This window comes from Lissotriton helveticus, chromosome 2_1 (assembly GCF_964261635.1).
Source record: "Lissotriton helveticus chromosome 2_1, aLisHel1.1, whole genome shotgun sequence".
In the NCBI taxonomy this organism is placed as follows: Eukaryota; Metazoa; Chordata; class Amphibia; order Caudata; family Salamandridae; genus Lissotriton; species Lissotriton helveticus.
Window position 1 is genome coordinate 1383662284 of NC_136059.1, and position 20851 is coordinate 1383683134.

The 20851-nt window shown below is 48.1% G+C and overlaps 1 protein-coding gene across 2 annotated transcripts in view; it reads left to right on the plus strand.

Moving 5' to 3' along the window:
• TDRD7 (tudor domain containing 7) overlaps positions 1 to 20851 on the plus strand; it is a 1293444-nt gene that overhangs the window by 372778 nt on the left and 899815 nt on the right. For both annotated transcript variants that reach the window (XM_078676318.1, XM_078676319.1), the window contains exon 6: positions 8851 to 9056. In XM_078676318.1, coding sequence (XP_078532444.1) covers positions 8851 to 9056 — 206 coding nt within the window. The remainder of the gene's footprint in view (positions 1 to 8850; positions 9057 to 20851) is intronic.

Consider the following 20851-nt stretch of genomic DNA (forward strand, 5'->3'; position numbering starts at 1 on the left):
CTTGAGGAGTCTTCTGAAGGTTGGCAGGTCCTGGGTCTGCTGTAGGGGGATTGGGAGGGTGTTCCAGGTCTTGACGGCGCAGTGGGAGAACGATCTGCCGCTGGAGGATGCTCTTCGGATGCAGGGGACTATGGCGAGGTCGGCGGAGCGGAGCTGGTGGTTGAGGGTGTAGAAGCTGAGTCGTCTGTTAAGGTATGCTAGTCTGGTGTTATGGAGTGCCTTATGTGCGTGGATGAGGATCTTGAGGGTGATCCTCTTGTTGACGGGGAGCCAGTACAGTTCTCTCAGGTGGGGTGTATTGTGGCTGCGGTGAGGGATGTCGAGGATCAGGCGTGCAGAGGCGTTCTGAATGCGCTGAAGTCGATTCAGGAGTTTGGCCGAGGCTCCTGTGTAGAGGGAGCAACCTGCTGCTGACGAAGGCCTGAGTTTTTTTTCGGTGGGGATCCACCTGTAGATCTTGCGGAGCATGCGGAGGGTGTTGAAGCAGGAGGACGAGACGGCGTTGACCTGCTTTGTCATGGAGAAGGTAGAGTCCAGGATGAACCCTGGATTGCGTGCGTGGTCGGTGGGTGTTGGAGCTGTTCCCAGTGCGTTCGGCCACCAGGAGTCGTCCCAGGCCGAGGGGGTGGATCCGAGGATGAGGACTTCCGTCTTGTCCGAGTTTAGCTTCAGTCGCCTGGTCTTCATCCACTCGGCTACTGCTTTCATTCCTTTGCGGAGGCTGGTTTTGGCGATGTGGGGGTCCTTGGTGAGGGAGAGGATCAGCTGGGTGTCATCAGCGTAGGAGATGTTGTTGAGGTTGTGCAGTCGGGCGACGTGGGCGAGCGGTGCCATGTAGACGTTGAACAGTGTTAGGCTGAGGGATGAGCCCTGGGGTACGCCGCAGAGGATCTTGATGGCTTCGGAGCGGAAAGCGTTTATCAACTGTTTTCTTACCAATCTAAATTGTGCTTTGTTATTATGTGCCTGCAAATAAATGGGACATACAGGATTTAATGGTGTAGCCAAGTGGGGCGAAAAAGTATTTTGCTTCAGTCTAATCACCACCCCTGAACAAAGAGTTTAGAAGCATCATTGAGGAGGAATATTAATACAACTATGCCTGAAGCCCAATGGATGAGAGTGGCCAGGGCTTCAAGAGGACACTGAGAGGTGTGCAGATTGTTAATCAGATTCTAAGTTTAGGATGTTTTATTTTCAGCCCGTCACATATGTTGCTTCTTTTGAATGATTACGCATTAACATTCATAATACTTACCTTTGGTTTTGCTACACTAGTAAAATTTCCTAGTTATTGCAACAAGACCACACATGCGACGATTATTGTACACTTTTGGTGTCTGCGTAGTACATTACATTTAGAGCTTTGATGGCATTGATTATTGAATGCACTTTTAACCCATGTAGCTTTATTAAAGTGAACTGGTTGTTGATGAAATGTTGGAAATTAATAATTGGATTTTTGGTGACAGTGATTTTGAGTTTTGGTTTCTTGTTCTAGATTTGGAAAAGGGGGATTTAACATAATGGCTCACAAGTGATTTTTGGATGCAAGTATTGGTCTGAGCAAAGGAAAAGGCTGAGGTGAAGCCAAATGTAGCTTGTGTATGAACTGTCCTATTGTGATTATTTCCTGGTTTATGCTTTCATTGTGCTCGATTTCCTGGATTTTGTGGGAAATGCAGTTGTTAGTGTTTGGTGCTTGATGTTATAAATGTGCTAGTTAATCTGTTTATTAAGAAACAGTTTAAGCATAAATACGTGATTCCATCTCCAAAATGAAATTGAAAACTTCATTACGATAGCTAGGAAATGTTTGGTTACCATCAACATGTGGTGGAGTCCATGCCTGCAGGACCATATTGTTTGCAAACTCAATGTGTAATTGTGAGAAAGTGCCATCTTTCTTGCCTTGGTATGCCCCCACTTTTTTCTGCTGATGTGCTTGACTGAGTGTGCCCTGGGTCCTTGCCAATCAGGTACCTATGGCCTGTGTTCCTTCCCTAAAAAGAAAAGCAATGCTGAAACAAAATACCCAATTGGCACCTCTGGCCACCTGTCAGCCCCTAGTAAATGGTACCCAGGGCATGGTGACCAGAGAAGACCCCTGAGGGCTGCAGCACTTATTGTGCCACCCTCAGGGGCCCTGTACCCTGGCACCCACACACTACCTTTGCAGGCTGAGTGCCTAAGTACAGAACTAAAACAAGAGTCGACATGGCACACATCCCTGTGTGCCACGCCCACAGTACCCACTGCCCTGTCATACTTCAGTCACCCATCTAGCTGGGTGCCCTATGCCAGAGGTGAGGGCGCAGGGGCATGAGCCCTGTGCTCCTACAGTACCCAGGGCCATTCCTGGGCACTGTAAGTGCAGTGATGCCATTTAAGAGTATATGGTGCTGGGAGGTTGTCATTACCAACTCCACAGCACCATAATGGCTACACTGAAGACTGACAAGTTTGGTACCAAACTTCTCAGCAAATTAAACCCGCACTGATGCCAGTGTGGGATTTAATATAAAATGCACAAGAAGGCATCTTAGAGATGCCCTCCCAAACCCGAACCTACAATCCACGTCTGGGCTGTGTGGCTGCAGAGGCTGCCACACAGCAGACATGTTGCTGGACCCCTGGGTGGAGAGCCCCCCGCTCTCCTGGGCCTGCAACAATACACATCCTGGGCGAGGTGATCTGTCTCCTCCAACACGATGGACAGGGGGAAGCTTCAAAGGCATACCGCCTCTGAGAGCTTCTCCAGACCATTTGCTGTACCCAGCAACTGGCCCCCCACCCGTTCTACCCCCACTCTGGCAGGAAGACTGGTGGGAAAAACTACGTCAGGAAGGAGGGTGTGCCAACCTTTGCCAACTCCACCCCTCGGGTGGAGGAGGCGAGGTGAAGCACGACCCCGGGCCCCGGCCATCTTGTAGATGGGGAGCCCTGTCCAATCCCAGCTATGCTCCTGCCCCCCTCCCACAGGAGAGGAGCAGGCTAGGGGGTGTCCTCACCCCAGGACAAGGACCCATTGGTCCCTGCCCTTGCCCTACCTGTAACGCCCCTAAATTTAGTATTTAGGGGCTCCCTGAACCTTCCTTCCTCAGATCCCGATATCAAAAGAAGATCAAGAAAAAGACCCGCCGCGCAGCTGCTAACAGGACAACAACAACTGGCTTGGCCCCAGCCCTACCGGCCTGTTGATCCTGGAACCTACTGCTGCCTAATCCCGGCGGCCTCCGCGGACAGCAACCTTGGGACACCCAGAGGACCTGCCTGCCTTGACCCTCTCGAAGATTGGGACTCCCATCAGCAGAGGCTCTGCTGCAACAACCCACCTGGTGCCCACCAGGAAGCTCCGGACCAGCCCACTCTGCACCAGCCGAGCCCAGGCCGGGCCAACCCGAACCAAGACCACGAGGACGTCCCCCCGGCAACTGGGACCCAAAATCCAGTGCCCAAAGACCCTCCTCGACAAACCAGACTCAGAACCAGGGGCCACCCTAACCGCGACCAGCCGAGGGTAAGCTTTTCCGACCCCCAAGACACCCCTGCACCCGGCACCCCGCAGCCCCCTGTGCCTCGCTTTGGAGTACCTACCTGTGCTCCAAGATCCCAACTTACCTCTCGAAGTACTGGTCGCCCCTGGAGAGTCACCGTCCCCAAGCCTGCAGCCTTTGTTACTTTTTCAAGATCCTCATTGGATAACATTGAGCGCCCAACGGCTCAAAAGCACCCTGCACCCAGCCACCCAAGTGCCGCTGGCTGTGACCTCTCTGTCCTATCTTACTTCCCCCTTGCCCTGAGCAAGTGACCAGGAGCCCAGCTCCCAGAGCCGCGTGGCCTGCTAGCCAGCCGCCACCTACCGAAGGCCCCCTTCCCTCATTGGATAACATTGGGCCTACCTACCTCTGCACCCGGTCGCCCCTGCGCCGCTGGGACTGAACTGTACTCACCTGACCCTGGGGGACCCCTGAGTCTACGCCCAGAACCCTAACTTCATCAACCAAGTACTCACCTGGAAACTGGTAATTCACTAACCTGCCATTGGATAACATTGACCCATTTTTAGGTCTCGGCCTAGAGACGAGCTAAGCTCGTTCTCGGCAGAGAACTATTGTGATCATGTCAGCCGCCAAATACGCCAAAAAGGAGACAAGAGCTGGGCACGCGCCCAGCAATCCTAATGGGAGAGGGAGCGACAAGTGCTGGCCACGCGCGGATTCAGTCACGCGCAAGCTCACCTCACGGCGCCAGCGTCCCAACCGCGCACCGATGACTGCTCTCTTTCTGGCGCGGGTGATAACTTCTCTTGCAGGTTGTCAGCCGTTCCAGAGCCTTCGCCTTTCCACCGCGGTCCAGTGCCGTCCTAAGATAAACAACGCCGGTGCAGACACCGCAGGGTTACTAGCAATAATTAGCTTTATTCCACAGTAATATCCGAGCTGAACTGTCCTGTGCTGCAGCGAGACGCTGCTTCATCATGTAACTGCGAAGCCGCCACCGCGTGATGGATTCAAGGGGCGCCGGCGGACGGAGGAGGTGCCAGTAAAGGCACGGTTCGGCGCTCTATTTCATCTCGTGAATCTGAGCCCCCTCTCGCATCTTTTCGGAAGAGGAGATTTCAAAAGCAAATTATGCTCTGATTTAGCTGATTCAAAAATGCTCTGCGGTCCTTGCTGTTCTGACAGGGCTCGCTGTGGAAGTCCAAAAGCGCCGTCGTTAAGTTGATGAAGAGCAGACAGCGGCCTTCTCAAAGGCGATCCACCGAGGCCTTCCTCCTGAAGAACCAGTGCTCTTTGTTATCCGTAATGGTAAGCCCTATGACTCCACTCGAAACTGTAGAAATAAGACAACAGTTCCGTTTTACTGCTTCCGAGGTCTAACACCTACCTAGGGAAATGGGTCTTCGGCTCTTATCCAAGTTTAAATAAAAAAAAATAGAAAGGTTCAGGCGTGCAGGCATTTAATTGGTGAGTGTGTCCTATCAGTTACTCCCATTGGGAACTTTTATAGCGAAACGGATGGACAAATTGATGGGATCACTGACAGTAGGTGGCTCTAGAGGAATTAATTCAAAAGTTTAAAAAAAGCCTCCCTTAAATAGCACCAACTTTGTGGTTAATGAATTGTCTCAGTGAAAGGTTAGCTCCGCGAGCTCAGTTTGTTTATCACAAATGGCTGAGGCGGCTTTGAAGTATGTTCTCACCTGGTCATTGCTGCCAAATGAATTGTTGATGCACACATCCAAATATTCAACAAATCGGTAAATGATTGCACTGAACTATGCAAACCTCTACCATTCAAAAGTTTCCATTGAGAATGTTTCCAGCAGAGAGGGAGGTGTGGGGTGGAGGAAGGGCAACTGACCAGTCTGTGATCAGTTTCATCTGTGGAGTGTGGGATTTCGTTTTCATTGTGCTAAGAGGTGATGTCATGACCTTTTATCTGAAGTCCATGTGTGGGAAGTTGAATGTATCTTTGGCCCCTGTCCTCACTTTCCCTGGTCACCGTGATCTTCTGTCCCGTTGTTCGTACCTGTTTTAATGAAAAGCAATAAGCATGTTTTTTTATCGTCTTCCTCCGTAATAGCCTGAGCTTTCTCGCAAATATTAATAATAATAATAATAATAATATACACAGATGGCACCTCAGGCACAGGGCTGACGCAGTTATTCACACAGCTCTGATAATGCACCTCGGGCACAGGGCTGACGCAGTTATTCACACAGCTCTGATAATGCACCTCGGGCACAGGGCTGACGCAGTTATTCACACAGCTCTGATGATGCACCTCGGGCACAGGGCTGACGCAGTTATTCACACAGCTCTGATGATGCACCTTGGGCACAGGGCTGACGCAGTTATTCACAGAGCTCTGATGATGCACCTCGGGCACGGGGCTGACGCAGGTATTTACACAGCTCTGATGATGCACCTCAGGCACGGGGCTGACGCAGTTATTCACCCAGCTCTGATGATGCACCTCGGGCAGGTGCTCACAGCTGTTATTATTCACACAATTTTAATGATGCACCTCAGGCACGGGGCTGACGCAGTTATTATTCACACAGCTCTGATGATGCACCTCAGGCACGGGCTCACAGCTGTTGTTGTTCACACAGCTCTGATGATGCACCTCAGGCACAGGGCTGACGCAGTTATTCACACAGCTCTGATGCACCTCGGGCACAGGGCTGACGCAGTTATTCACACAGCTCTGATGATGCACCTTGGGCACGGGGCTGACGCAGTTATTCACACAGCTCTGATGATGCACCTCGGGCACACGGCTAACATAGTTATTCACACAGGTCTGACGATGCACCTCGGGCACGGGGCTGACGCAGTTATTCACACAGCTCTGATGATGCACCTCGGGCACAGGGCTGACATAGTTATTCACATAGCTCTGATGATGCACCTTGGGCACAGGGCTGATGCAGTTATTCACAGAGCTCTGATGATGCACCTCGGGCACGGGGCTTACGCAGTTATTTACACAGCTCTGATGATGCACCGGGCTGACGCAGTTATTCACCCAGCTCTGATGATGCACCTCGGGCAGGTGCTCACAGCTGTTATTATTCACACAACTTTAATGATGCACGGGGCTGACGCAGTTATTATTCACACAGCTCTGATGATGCACCTCAGGCACGGGCTCACAGCTGTTGTTATTCACACAGCTCAGATGATGCACCTCGGGCACAGGGCTGACGCAGTTATTCACACAGCTCTGATGATGCACCTCGGGCACAGGGCTGACGCAGTTATTCACACAGCTCTGATGATGCACCTTGGGCACGGGGCTGACGCAGTTATTCACACAGCTCTGATGATGCACCTCGGGCACTGGGCTGACCTAGTTATTCACACAGCTCTGTTGATGCACCTCGGGCACGGGGCTGAAGCAGTTATTTACACAGGTCTGATGATGCACCTCAGGCACGGGCTCACAGCTGTTGTTATTCACACAGCTCTGATGATGCACCTCAGGCACGGGGCTGACGCAGTTATTATTCACACAGCTCAGATGATGCACCTCAGGCACGGACTCACAGCTGTTATTATTCACATAGCTCTGTTGCGCTCTCTAATACTCTTTACGAATAACTCTCCTACTCACTATCGACTTCTCTACTACTTACTGTGTGTGTGGGTGCTAATGCAATAGGTCTTGCATATGCACGTGATGAAGCTATTGGCAATGTAAATGACAATGCCATTTATTTATGATTTAAAAAAATAAAAATAAATGAGTAATGCCAATAGCTCTACCTTTAATGCTGCCGAGACCATTGCATTGTAAATGCTTGTTACTGTGTGGAGTTTTGAAAACTGAAAATATTCCTATAAAATCAGCCAAAGTCCGAATTCGAAAATACTCACCTGTGATCAGGAGAGAAGCCAGTACTGTACCTTTCAGCCCAGTACTGAACCGCAAAAGTAATCCCTAGCGGGTTTACTAGTAACCTGTATTTTCTCCATAGGAACCTATTGTCTACTTTTCTAGGAAATTTCTTCCAAGTGTCTACTGCAAATATTCTTTAATAATCGGACGAAATACTGAAACACAATTACCTACCTGTTTTGAGCTAAGCCCACAGTGCTGGCCCTAGGAGACTAGTGCTGGGTTACAAAAGTAACGCGGTCATACTTTACCTGTAACCTGAATTTCCTCCCATTGAATAACTTTGTCAGAATCACCTTGAAAAGTTTCTAAGTGTTAACTTTTAAAACCGCTTAATATTCAAGAAAATCCAGCACAGTAACTAAAACGTTTTTGCTAATCTGGTTTCAACTTAGACCCCAGGACTGAATCTAAGATCTAGTCCTGGAACTACTAAAGTAATCCATAAAGGAATTAACTGTACTTTCATATGAAAAACCCTTTGAGATCAATACTAGTGTGTGTGTGTGTTTCAGAACTGTATTGCTTATTAGCTATCCTGTAATTATTGTGTGTACAAACTTATTGCTCCACTGCAAAGTATTTACATGAGTACTCATACCTTGAAAAGTATATTTTTATAGCTGTTGGTTCCAAAAATCAAACAACTATATCTGAGTTTATAACAACAATTGGCCTGGAGTTCAGTTCTTGAGTGTGTACAACAGATGCTTTACACTGTCCTCTGGTACTGCCTTACGGCTCGACCAAGCTACCACTTTGGAGAGTGAGGTCAGTTCTGACTTTAACCTCTGTTATACCTTTGGGGTTTGTGGACTCTATACACACTGTACTACCTTATTGTCCAGAATATATAGAGCCACTTTCTCACAGTAATACATAGCAGAAATTGTATGCAGTAGGGTTGGCATAGTGAGGGTTTGTGCTTAGCATAGCTCTAGGCAATGAATGCACCTGTCGGAGGTTTGTATGTAAACTCATGAATGCATATTAAGTCTCTGTAGGGGCGAAGTTATGATCGTACCCCATCGTCATTTTGTAGGTGGAGTTCCTTCTCCGTCTGTCTTTCTAGAGATCTGCTTTGTTAATTAGGGAAGAGAAGTTGTTGATGATTTTGATGAGTAAGATAATGGTACGGCTGCATCTATGTAGAGGGGCAGGCTAGTTCAGAATTATTTCAGACCTGCTCTGAGAATTACACCCAGGGACCACAGGAATTTGTGACCTAACGTAATGGTCCTGCTGCAAAGTAGAGAGCTACTCCTGCAGTAACATTTTATAATGTTAACCATTTATGGTTAGCGACCATGCTCAAAATCAAGAATTTGGAAGCTGGACTACATACTGTTTTTATGTTTGAAACGCAAGATGCATTTGAATAGTCCATCATTTGTTTATTTTTATTATTAGTGCATAAATGGTTTTTCTTTTTTTTTCAGTTAACAACTCTATCCAAGAAAGAAGCAAGTCACTTTCTGATTCCAGTGATGTGGCTGTAGTGCAGAACAACTTAAAGGAATTATTGAAGAAATATAGTTACGGCATATGGTTATCAAAATTGCCAAGATTTTACAAAGAAACTTTTAACCAAAATCTTGATGAAAAGATTGTTGGGCAGCTTGAGAAATGGCCACATGTTTGCAAGGTAAGATTTTAGAATAACAGGTTTTGCTGTTGGAAGCTTATGTGATGTGATATACTGCCAAGTTCTTGAAAAGATTTGATTTGCATTGGCAGAAGCCCCGTTTCATCTCCTTCTAAAAAATCTCTTTAATGCGATTGCACTTCAGTCCATATGCTTTAAATGTTTAACGGTATAAATTGCATAATTTTGTTGCTCCTGTTTTTCTGTCTTTTTTGCTGCGTTATAAAAAAGGGGGAATGGGAGTGACTCTTTGAGGGCTCCTCCACCCACTTGATTACTTTGTTATTTTTTTTATAAGCATTTTTCAGGGGAAACTTTTTCCTGCCTTTTTTCTCCCCACCCCTGCATTTAAAAAAAATTCAGTCCAAGTGAAGAAGCTTGTGCCCTTTCTGTTCCCCACTGGACTGTTAATGAAGGAGGTTCTGTATAAGTATGGGCAAATTTTGCGGATTCGTGGTCCTCGAATTCACGCGAAATGGCCAAAAAATCCGCGGAGTTTCCCGCGAACTCGCTGATTTTTTTTTGCCATTTGCACAAATAATGTGACACGTGTGTCTGTAACTTTGCCACGGCGCCGAGGTCCCTCGAGTGAGCTGTCCATCATAGTGAGGAAAGGGCCGGAAGACGTTGCATACCCGGCCTAGTGTGTGTGTGTGTGTGGCGGGGCCAAACGGGCGGGGCTTCATGCAAGTTCACATGCCTCTTATTTATAAAGGGTCAGAGACCGATCAGAGCAGCAGATGAGAAGAAAGCAGCCTCCTGGTCACAGGAAGTACACGGGGATTGCGCTCGAGAAACTCGTGGATGCAAAGTCCTCCATCAAGGATTACATCTAATTGTAGGCGGTAGATATATGGAGGGAGCACACCTGCCTAGCCTAGACCGTGCTCACTAGTGGTTTGGGCTGATTATTTGAGCTTCAACACGGGCATGTGCAAAAATCCACCCGCAAGTGAATTTGGGAATTTTCCGGCAATTTTGCGAGATTCGCAAAATTCGCAAATTCCACGAGCGGAACGGATTTTGCGCCCATACTTCGTTCTGTATGGATAGATTGATTGCTGGAAGACTGCATGCATGAAATGACTTAGCAGGGGCATACTGCCTGGTATGTATCAAGGAGTATATGGGGTTATGATGTGAAGTGGAAAGAGCTGTGTTGGGGAGGGTTGATCCCCCTCTATGTTGCTACAAACAGGTAGAGTAAAGAAGGGAATTCTAACTCTGAGCCACTGCCCTTCCAGAGCGAGAGTAGTTTGTATCCTTGGCGTGTTGGTATGCTAGTAGGTGACAGCCTTAAAATGATGGGTATTCCATGGTGACCTATTGCCTTGGTGTGAAGGATTGTGTGACAGAAGGTGGTCTCTTTAAGATTATCTTCTCATGTGGGTGATTCTGAATACCAGGCTCTTTATTTCTCTCCATGAGCCACTTCATTGCTGTTCTTGGCACCTGACTACTTGGTATGAGTACAGTGATATCTATCATTTCCTTCCTCTCAAACAAATGAAAGGACATTAGGTCTTCTCTTCAGAAACATGTCAGTAACCAGTAACTTGGGGGCAGGACACATTTCCATAGGCCAACTCCTGTAGTAGGAAAAGGAACCTGGTTAATCAAAACCTTCCTAGCTCTAGTGAAGAAACGTTTCAATTTTATTAAGGACACAAAGCCCAGGAATATGTTTTACTTTCCTCCATTTATTAGCTCAGCAGCCTAATATATATGCCAAACCAACATTCAAGTGAGGGACTACAAATCTCAGTAGTCCAAGCAAAAAGTTAGAGATCAACCAATCAGACAGATCAGGCCCCACATAAGAATATCCCAAAGGAACAGTCCTTCCTCGTCCTTAGAGCAATAGGTCCATTTGGGATATTTCCTTAATTGGCAGTCTTGCTTCTGTTCGGCTCCTACCAAAAAATACATAATATAATTAAAAGTAATTCCCCAGAGCTCCTAAAACGACCCAACAGTTTAGCATGCTTCTCTTACATATCAGTTTGTCATATTAATGACAGCATGAGCTATAACCTTACTACTCTTGAGTTTGTTATAGGTTTCAATAGTAAAGATTCAGGCTTGTTCCCAAACAAAGTCAAAACACTCCATATATAAGGTTGGGCACGATGGCTTTGATCCTCTTCAGGTGGGATAATCCTTGCTGTCCCTTTCCCTAATAGCGACTTTACATCACAGTAGCTAGAAAATTTTGCATGCTTTGTCCGGATCTGAGGCTCAAATTATACTGATTTAAAGTTTACTTGCCACCAAGGATGACATACCCATGAAAGACTTAAAGTAACATTTCCTAAAAGTTGACTCCGACGACCAGCCAGCCATCTCCAGGATATCCTCAAGCAATCATCATACCGAAAAAGCCTTAGAGGCCATCACAACCAAAACTGAATGTGCCCACAAAGTAGGAGTTGTCGACGTCCACACTTACCATCACCCAGCAGACCCATCGGGCTATCATGGGGTAGAAGCTGGTTTAAACGGCTTTTTAATTGTTCAGGAAGCTGCTGCGCCATTATAATTGAACAAAAACATTGGCTTAAGGCACAAATGTTGTTTTGGTTTCAAAAAGCACATTTTGCCATAGTACTCCCTGGCACTGAAGGTAACTACTTTCTGTATTGATTTCCTCCTTGTGAAAGGGCAGCAAACTGTAACTCAGTGATGCCAGTCAAATGCTGAAATGGGCTGACCTATTCCTCCTTGTTGCATGCTGGAGCAGGTGAATAAAATATGTGAATGACCGAACCAGAGACTGTTGGATGAATGCTGGCCGCAAACCCCTATAGGGAACTGTTATATACATAATTTTAGTAAAATCAAAAAGGTTGTTGGCTAAAATGGACTTAAAAAAGCCAATCTTTGCCTTGACTTGGGAAAGAAGCCAAGAATGTAAGAAAGAGGGAGGCAAGTAAGACAAAAAAAAAAATTAGGGCGATGATTAAGGAACGAGAAAGAAAGAATCAGACCAATACAAAAAAGTCAAGAAAGAACGGGAGGGAGACAAAAAGAGACAAAAGAAAGACCAGAAGAAAATGTCAAGAAGCAAAGAAAGAATGAATGACCGACATGGTTGAAAAGATAGAGCACCCATATAAGCTTCTAGTCGAAGTTCATGTGCGCTGCTGGTATGGGTTGAAAAAACAGTAGTCCGATAAATATGGGCCACTTAAAGGCATTTACCAGAGCATTGTCAGGAGACATGAACTGATGAAGCTGGAATGTGCCGCCTGCTTTCATGTAGTAAAAAGCGTCCTGCTATCACATCAGACTCTACAAACCAAGGCAACATCAAAGTAATAAAGTAAAAACAAAAACATTGGCACTGAAGTTAACTTCCTTGTTTGTGGATGTGTTCCTTGTGAAAGGGATACATGCAGCAACTCAGTGAAGATAGCCAGTGGCTAAAGTAGACTGATCCATTGCCCCATGCTGTAGTGGAAAGAAGCAAAATGTAATTGACACAAGAACAGACCAATGGAGGAAGAGAGGTGGCTGAAAAACCATTCAGTTAAGTATATTATACATATAATTTTAGGAAAATCAAAAGATCTTGGCTAACACAGATCTAAAAAAGAAAGAAAAACTCCCTCCATCATTACTTCCAACATTCCATGTATATTATAACTCGGAGAGGGACCCCCTCCACACCCGATTCATTACTTTGCCTAGACTCCCAAAACATTAAACGTGCACACTGACATATCATATCCCTCATTGTGACCTAGTGTATTTCTATCCAAGTAGTGACAGGGACACCTTGATGAGGCTGGGACTGGTCCACACTTCTTGGGACCATAACTCTTCCAAGGTACAAATATGTCCTACCAGTCAGTTCGACATAGTAATAGGACTGGGCTGGGTGGGTAGTGACTGTGTAATCCACCCACTGCCTCGGGTAGTCCCAGGACAGTCATTTTGGGGGTAAGGGTTATGTTCAAAGCCCCGTAAGAGCATGCTCCATCCATACCCAGAATGTTTGTATGACAGTACAATCCCAAGTTGCATGGAAGAGCACGCCCAGTGTTTTTGTGCAATGAGTGGCCAAGGCTGCAGTGCTGTCCATCTACCAGAGCCTCCCTGTTATGTAGCAGGTCCTAAGAAGACAGTTAAATCGCATTAGGTCGCAATTAGTCTACAAGCAAACAGACTCCTGTTCAAGTGAATGCTTAAAACCTGGTTGTTTCCAAATAAAATCAAATAATCATGTTCACTCTCCGACAGTTACCATGACTCATTACAGCTCGGCGCCAAGATGCCTTGGCATTCGTAGCGCTCTATAAATGCTTACTTACTTAGTCTGAGCCATGCCGAAGTAGCTAACGTGCATGGGGGCATTCCTGCCTCCCTCCCTCCAGTCATCATCATCATCTAACTTCCTGAGGTCAGCCTGACGTTTGGTACCTAACTCAATGCATGGTTCAAGGGCATTAGCAGCTTGTGAGGGTACTGTATAGCAAAACACACAATATGATGGACGGAATGTTGCACAATGGCAAAACATTCACCCACTGTCACAGATCTGGGTTTAATCCATCCTTATTTTGCTCACCAAGCCACCCCAGTTCAGACATGGCCATATGCAAATCATTCTTGACCCTGTGCCTCATGGGAACAGTCCAGCCCGAACTACCAAGCCATGTCTTTCCTGGACCGGAATCAAGCATCCTAGGACCGGTTTCTGGCTATCAGCCGTCTTCAGCCAGGATAGTTTGACTCCAGTGGCCTAGTGAGCACGGGACCCACGTCTGGGCATACCCTTCCTACATAGGGTTAACAGCAAAACACACAAGATGATGGATGGAATGTTGCACAATGGCAAAACATTCACCCCCAGTCACAGGGTACTGTATAACCTGGAAATCTCCTCAGGACAGATTTAGTTCTATGGTCAGTTTAGCCTTGAACAGGGTTAAATTCAGTTAGAGAATGTGTGGGATCTCTGGCCCAATTAGTGCTTGCACGCCAATCTCCATGCCATTGCTGCGTTTCCTCTGTGGGTCTCTTAAACTATTTAATGTTTTGAAAGGCTCTTATCCTGGCCAACAGTGTGGTTTTGTGACCTCAGGCAACCCATGCAACGACTTGGAGCTGTGCAAAGTCTGAAGGTCACCCTCGTTGTCCAATAACTGTGTTTGCAGCCGGTAAGTGGGATCTTTTACTGTGGTGTGAGAATCACCTAGGAAGAGTACCACATCATCTATATAGAGAGGCACGTGATCCTTCATATTCATACCTCTAACAAAGCTGGGTATCAATGCATCTTTACTCAACTATTCCACCAGTGGCTTAATCACCAGAGCAAATAATTGTGGCGAGAGTGGGCAGCAATGAATGAATGAATGAATACGTTTATTGTGTGATTACTTAAAATCAATACAAAATGAAGTTAAAAACATGTATATTAAAATGGAATCCTACTTAAAAATCGTAGCAGCGGGAGGGTTGTGAGCTCAGCTGGTGCTGACTGTGTGGCTAACAAATGAGGATAAAATATCACTATAGTTCCTTTGTTGAGTCCCTAAGGAAAAGTGGTCCTTGTAAAGGGACCAGGATGGTGTGTGTCACACATGGGAAGCTATCACAATAATCTTGTCTTTCCCTGTTCGGAGATGCAGGAACTCGTGATTTACCTACACGATTTGCACCAAGTTTTACGAGCAAAAATCATGGGTTGAAAAAAAAAACAGCGTGGAGCGCTGTTTGCACAATAGATGTAATCCGATTCAGACAAAATTGGGAGATTGCAACCCAATAAGGATTTTAGCGGTGGTATGAAGGACCACCGTGATTGTTAGTCTATCCACACGAGTATAATGAAACTTCTGAACTGACACAAGATCCCAATCGCTGTCCTGTAGGCTGCCATCAGTTTACCACAGAAGGAATCATTTTATTACCATTAATTAAAATGAAATAGGATACAACTTGTGGAAATGATATATGCATGTGGATATCTTTTTTTTTTTTTCTTCGGTGCACAGGGTGGGAAGGAGTTTTTTTTGTTTGCTGTTACTGATGGGCACAGTTATTAGCAAGCAGTAAAGAGGTTTCCACATTTTTGGATGGGATAATATCCCTTTTCTCTAAATAGAGAAATCGTTCTAAATGATATACAACCACTTTCTGGTTTGGCACATTTTTCTACCCCTGACCATGCTAAATACAGGCCTCATTGTACAAGCATGACAGTATAGCTCAGTTCTTTAATCTTATACCTGTGTGCAATCTGTCGGTCACAGCAGGGGCATAACACAGGCCCCCGCGCTCCAGGGGCCCCCTCACTTCATCATGAATTGAATCGTGCGCAGTGCGCACGGTACGCCACCCGGCCTTTTAATGAATTAAATCATGGTGCTCAACGCAAGCAGGACGGGGCCCCCAACCCCACCCTCAGAGGTTCATCAATCATTAATTAAATGGTGCGTGCCGTGCTCGCGCTTGGACGGGCCTCAGAGGCTTGCACACTCTTCATTAATAAAAGGATGCGCAACAACTTCTGCGTACGCACTGACCCCAGCCGGGCCTCTGAGGCTCATTATATTAAATGGTGGTGTGTATGCGCAGCGCACAGTTGTTTCCGTGAGCCGCTTGTGCGCTGTCTAGGGTGGGGCAGGGCTGGAGACCAATGCCTGGCCTGATTGAATTTGCCATGACATGCACATTGGGGGCATGCAATTAAAAGTGCGCGTCACAGATAGAGGTGTGGCGTCCCAGGACCCAGCCACGCCCCTACCTATGCAGGACTGTCCTAAGTCCATCACTGGACATAATTTGAATTAATATATTACTAGACCCCCAGCCCCTGCCTGGCTAGCCTTGCCCCCCCCCCCCCCCCCTGCCTCTGCTTTTGCTGCATGCCCACCTCGCGCCTACCTCTGAAGCTGCAGGCCACACAAGTTCCAGCCCTCAGGTCAGGTGAGTCTACCAGGCAGCAGTGGGTGGTGGCGAGCACGACCATCGGAGTCTCATGGGTGGGTGGTGGTGGTGGTGGTAATCTGTTAACCTAAAACGTGCGACGGCTGTCATCTTTCGAAAACATATCCGTTCACAGCCCTTTGCCTCAACGCCGACATTAATTTATTGGGTATTCCAGTAGAACCGCCAGTAGGGGAAAACTCTATGAATTCATCCTTGTTAGGTCTCGCCCTGGAATTCGCATCCGAAGGATGCGTCCAGGGCTGGAGACTTATAGCGAGCTGACACGGGGGAATGACGGACAAAAAACTGTCACGCGCTTCTCCCCGGCTGGATTCAGCTGCTTGCACGCGCACGTCGGCTCCGTCCACATTCACAAGAATTCCCGCGCCGTGCACATCCCCACACATACACACATGCATGCGCATACACACACAGAGACACTCGCTCGCACACACTCTCTCCCTCCCCCCGCAGTCATCACACACGCATACACACACGCACGCATACACACAGACTCCAAGACACATACACACACGCACGCTCACATACATACAGAGCCCCCCGCCGCCCCACGCACACACACATGCCCCCCGCCCTCGCAGCTCAGTAAAGGCTCAGTAAAGGCCCCCACTCACCGGTACTTGTCTTCAGGCGAGGGCTCGTTGCAGGCGGCGGCGGTCTCTTCCTTCTGTGCGTGCGAGGCTCTCTCACCTCACGGGAGCCCGCCCGGGCTTCCGGTGTGTCTTCACGTCCCGCCCCTGGCCTGCCTGACTTCCGCCCGGGATTGAAAACCCTCCTGCAATATTCTCCTCTTTTATTTATTCACTTTCACCTTACTGCTCCCATTGCGAGGCGCCCCGCCGCCCCCGGGCAAAGCCCGCGACACACAAACAAATAAGTAATTGCCGCGCATCTAGTAGAATAACGTGCAACCTCTCACAGGCCAACCCTCGCAATAGGCCCCCCCCCCTCTCTCCGATGAGCACCGGCCACACCCTGTGCTCCCGAGCCTCGCTATCCCCGCATCAGCAACCCTTGACCGGCCCACCCCCCACTCGAATCCAGCCCCCCCTTCTCACGCTCCTATTGCCGCGTCCAAGCCTTCACGTGTCCGCCCCCATCCATCACTTCGCATCTACCCTTCCTTTGATCTCCCTCCTCCCCTCTGCCGCTATTTAATTGCGCTAGACACCTTAGTAGCCCTGATCCATCTTGCGCGACCTCCTTTCATGAGCCCTGCTTGGGCCTCATCCTATGTCTATTAATTATTTATGTATGCGCTTCCATACAGCGCGAACTCTACCCGAGCGCCCCATAACAAGGGATCGAGCTGTTACATCGGGAGAACCCTACACACGAACAAACAAACTGCAACCGCAGACGCTAAGTTACACGAGGCAAAAGCGACAACCGCGAGCAAACCAGAGCCACGACGTAGCAAAGGTCCGATGAGGAAAAAATGACCAGTGTGCACGTTATACGAGAATAAAGTACAACAAAGGTATAATCTGCAACTAAGCTATATATTCTGCCTGGACCCGTCCCCCGTCTAGGCCTCCGAGGCCCCCCATTGCCACCATGCTTCCATCTTGCACCCATTATACATTCTTGACTCCGTGGATGCCCGGAGCCTCGGCCTACAATCCCCGTGTTGACAGCCGCCTGCTCAAGTCCCTTCTTACCACCAGACAGCTCTTCCCCCTGTGCCCCAATCCTCACTTGCGTGTGGCACGGGACCCTAGTAGCGCAATGCAGCGTTGTGGCCGCTAGCGGTGTGCCCTGCTTGCCTCCCCTCTCTCTACCCACTCTCGTGCTCACTGTCACTGCCGATCTGTGCCCCCCCCCCCCCGCCCCCTGGGCACATTGCTCGTGCCCTTTTTTTTTTGCATTTTATTTTATTATTTTATATAGCGCGGATTCTACCCGCAGGTGTCAGAGCGCTTCACAATAGGAACGGAAATGAAACATAATGAGAAACATTACACATCAAACATTACAAACGCATACGTTACGTTACCTAAGGTAATGGTGACAATTGTGAGCAAACAAAATACATGAGGTAGTAAAACTGTGCGCAACCAAGATACATGAGGTAATAAAAGTGCACAAGAGGAAAAGTGACAAGTGTGCGGTTACAAGAGAAACAAAGTATCATTTTGAGGTATAATACTGCAATAAGAGCTAGACACTCATCCACAAAACAAGCGTTACGTAGGCAACGGTGGCACTTGTGCAGGTATCAAAGGTAGAACGTGTGATTAACATGTGAGGGGTAGCAAACCGTGTGTTACCAGTGCAAAGTGGAGTGTGCAAGTTACATTCTTCTAACTGCCGTTATTCTAACTACCCCCGCCCACTCTTCCTGGCAAACCTGCTCTTGAGTTTAACCCACGCTTAACGCGCTCGCCCCGCCGGTGCCAGGAGTGGGATCTTCACTCTTATTGAGGGGCCGAGGTCTGTCCCCAACCATTCCCAAATGAACCTCCTAACCACCCGGCCACTTGTTCTGTAGCCATACGTAACCTCGTTGCGCTGACCCATGCCTTCTTAATTGACTACCAGGGGGATGGGGGGGGGCAAACTCCTTGCCTGCACTTCTCCACGCTCCCTGCATCTTTCGCCGCCCCACCCCCCCGCCTTCCTTATCTACCGCTCCCTGCCATGCCAGCCGGGCAGGCTCCGCCCCCCTCCCCCCAATTCGCCAGCCCTTACTACCATCGGCGGCCCTCCCTGTCCTCCTCATCTTACAAATTCCTTTCCTTTGATCACTCCCCCTTTCCTGTCACTAACCCCCTACGCTGTGTCTTCCCTGTCTGCCTGCGTCGGTGCCCCCCTACGCCCCCTATCTTTTGGCGCTCTGACCGTCTCCCGCCCCTTTGTTCCCTTTTCTGCGCCCTGCCACCCCCTTCCCCCAGCCCAAACCCCCGTGAATTTCACTGGGACCGCGCCTGCCCTCCCCCTTAAGGGCCACCCAGTTCCATGTCGACACAATCCGTGCCTAAATATTGCCGTATACCGTTAGTGCTTATTCACTACGAGTGCCATCCAACGATATGCTGTCGCTACACCGGTCTAACTCCCCTCCTACTTCTGCTCCTTTTGCATCTGCGGACTATTCACTGAATGGCACCAACTGTGCCTCCCTAACCCTCGCCCATAACCCCATTCCTTGCATTCCCCACCTGGTCGCCCCCTCCCACCAACCCCATGCCTCCACCCTTTACCCTGCAATCCGACCCCCCTTATGCCTCCTCCGTGGCTACCTCGTTGGCGCCCTTTGGCGCTATCCTAGACTGCACGTTCTTGTTCGTCCCATAATCACCCCGCCCCTTCCGTATCTGCCTCACCGCTATTATACTCAAGAGGCTACATCGCCCTCACTCGCATGACGCTACCTGTCCGTGTCGCCGCAGCTAAGCCCTCTGCCAGCAGCGCTTGCATCCCCATCTCATCCCTTGAGGCTGCACTCACCGTCCACTTGTAGAGCCTTCTCCCCACCCCTGACTTTCGTCCCCCTCCCCGTCTTTCCAGCCTGCCCCCCAGCATTCCTTCCTTTGGCCCCGCAGTCCGGTACCCCCCCGCCGCCCGCCCTGCGCCCATCACTACAAATGGACATTTAGTCAATTACCATTAAAAAGTTTTACTTTTTTGCTAAGATATTCTTGTAATCTTTTATGCAAACAAATTTAAATACTGCATAAATAATTTTAACAACAAATACTTTATATGTAGCTTTTTATGTACATAAGAAAACTATAGCATAAAGCAAAAAACATTGCCATTTACAATAATAATAGCTCAAACTTAAATAATGCGAGACCTATTGCATTGCAAATGCTTGTTTTTATGTAAGGGGCTGTCCACACGCATTACTGTGCACAGCGTTTCAGAAACACCTTCGAAGAAGTGCAGCCGCACATGTTTCTTCCATGGGGAAAAACATGTACTCCTGTGAAGAAACCCCTTCTCCTCCTCCCAATTTTAGAGGTGATCTCTGTCCCTTCCTACCCATGAGATTGACTTTTTACGGCCCCTGACAGGAGTAAACCGCCGACAATATCAAGGATGTGTAGCAGTCAGAGAAAGTTTGTGACTAACCACAGACACTGGGGGGAGGGGGGAGTGTGTGTGTTTGTGTGTGTGTTCGTTCAGACTGTCAGGTACTTTCCACCCCAGAACAAACTGGATCCATAAGGCCCATTCACCGCGAGCAGATGTACTCACAGGAGTATCTTCTTGTGAGTAAATCTTTTACCTAAAGTTAGACCAAACTGAATGTCAAAAGTGGCCTGAGACTTGTATACCAGACTGGTGAAGTGTGGCTCAATGGTTAGAGCGTCAGACCCTGATGCAGAGGTCTGGCCCGGGACCAGGGATCAATTCCCGCCTCGGCAGCTCTTTGACTCAATTTCCCCGGACCTGATAATTCTCGCCTCGGTGCCTATTCTAATCATGGGTTCCACTCTGTGACTCTGGGCAATAGCTTGCTTAATCTCCACAACGGCCCCAGCAGCGCTTGGATGCCTGGCTTCACCGTGGGGGTACCCAGGAATGGACATTTCACAGGAAAGCCAGGATGGGTTCCACAGCGGTATGAATACAGCGCTAAGAGGCCTCCGAGTAGAAGTGCGCTATATAAATACAATACTTTTACATTTACTGTTAGTAAATGTAAACCAAACGCGTCGTGCAGCTATCTTTGATTATGCAGTCCATTGTGTTGACTAGTGAGAAGGCCTATGTAAAAATTCTTATACAGAGGTTACCTAACACATTAAATACAAAGATGGGCATTATTGTGCAATATGTTACGTCCTTTGGATGAATCATAGAAACAGAAACACCACCGAGTGGTG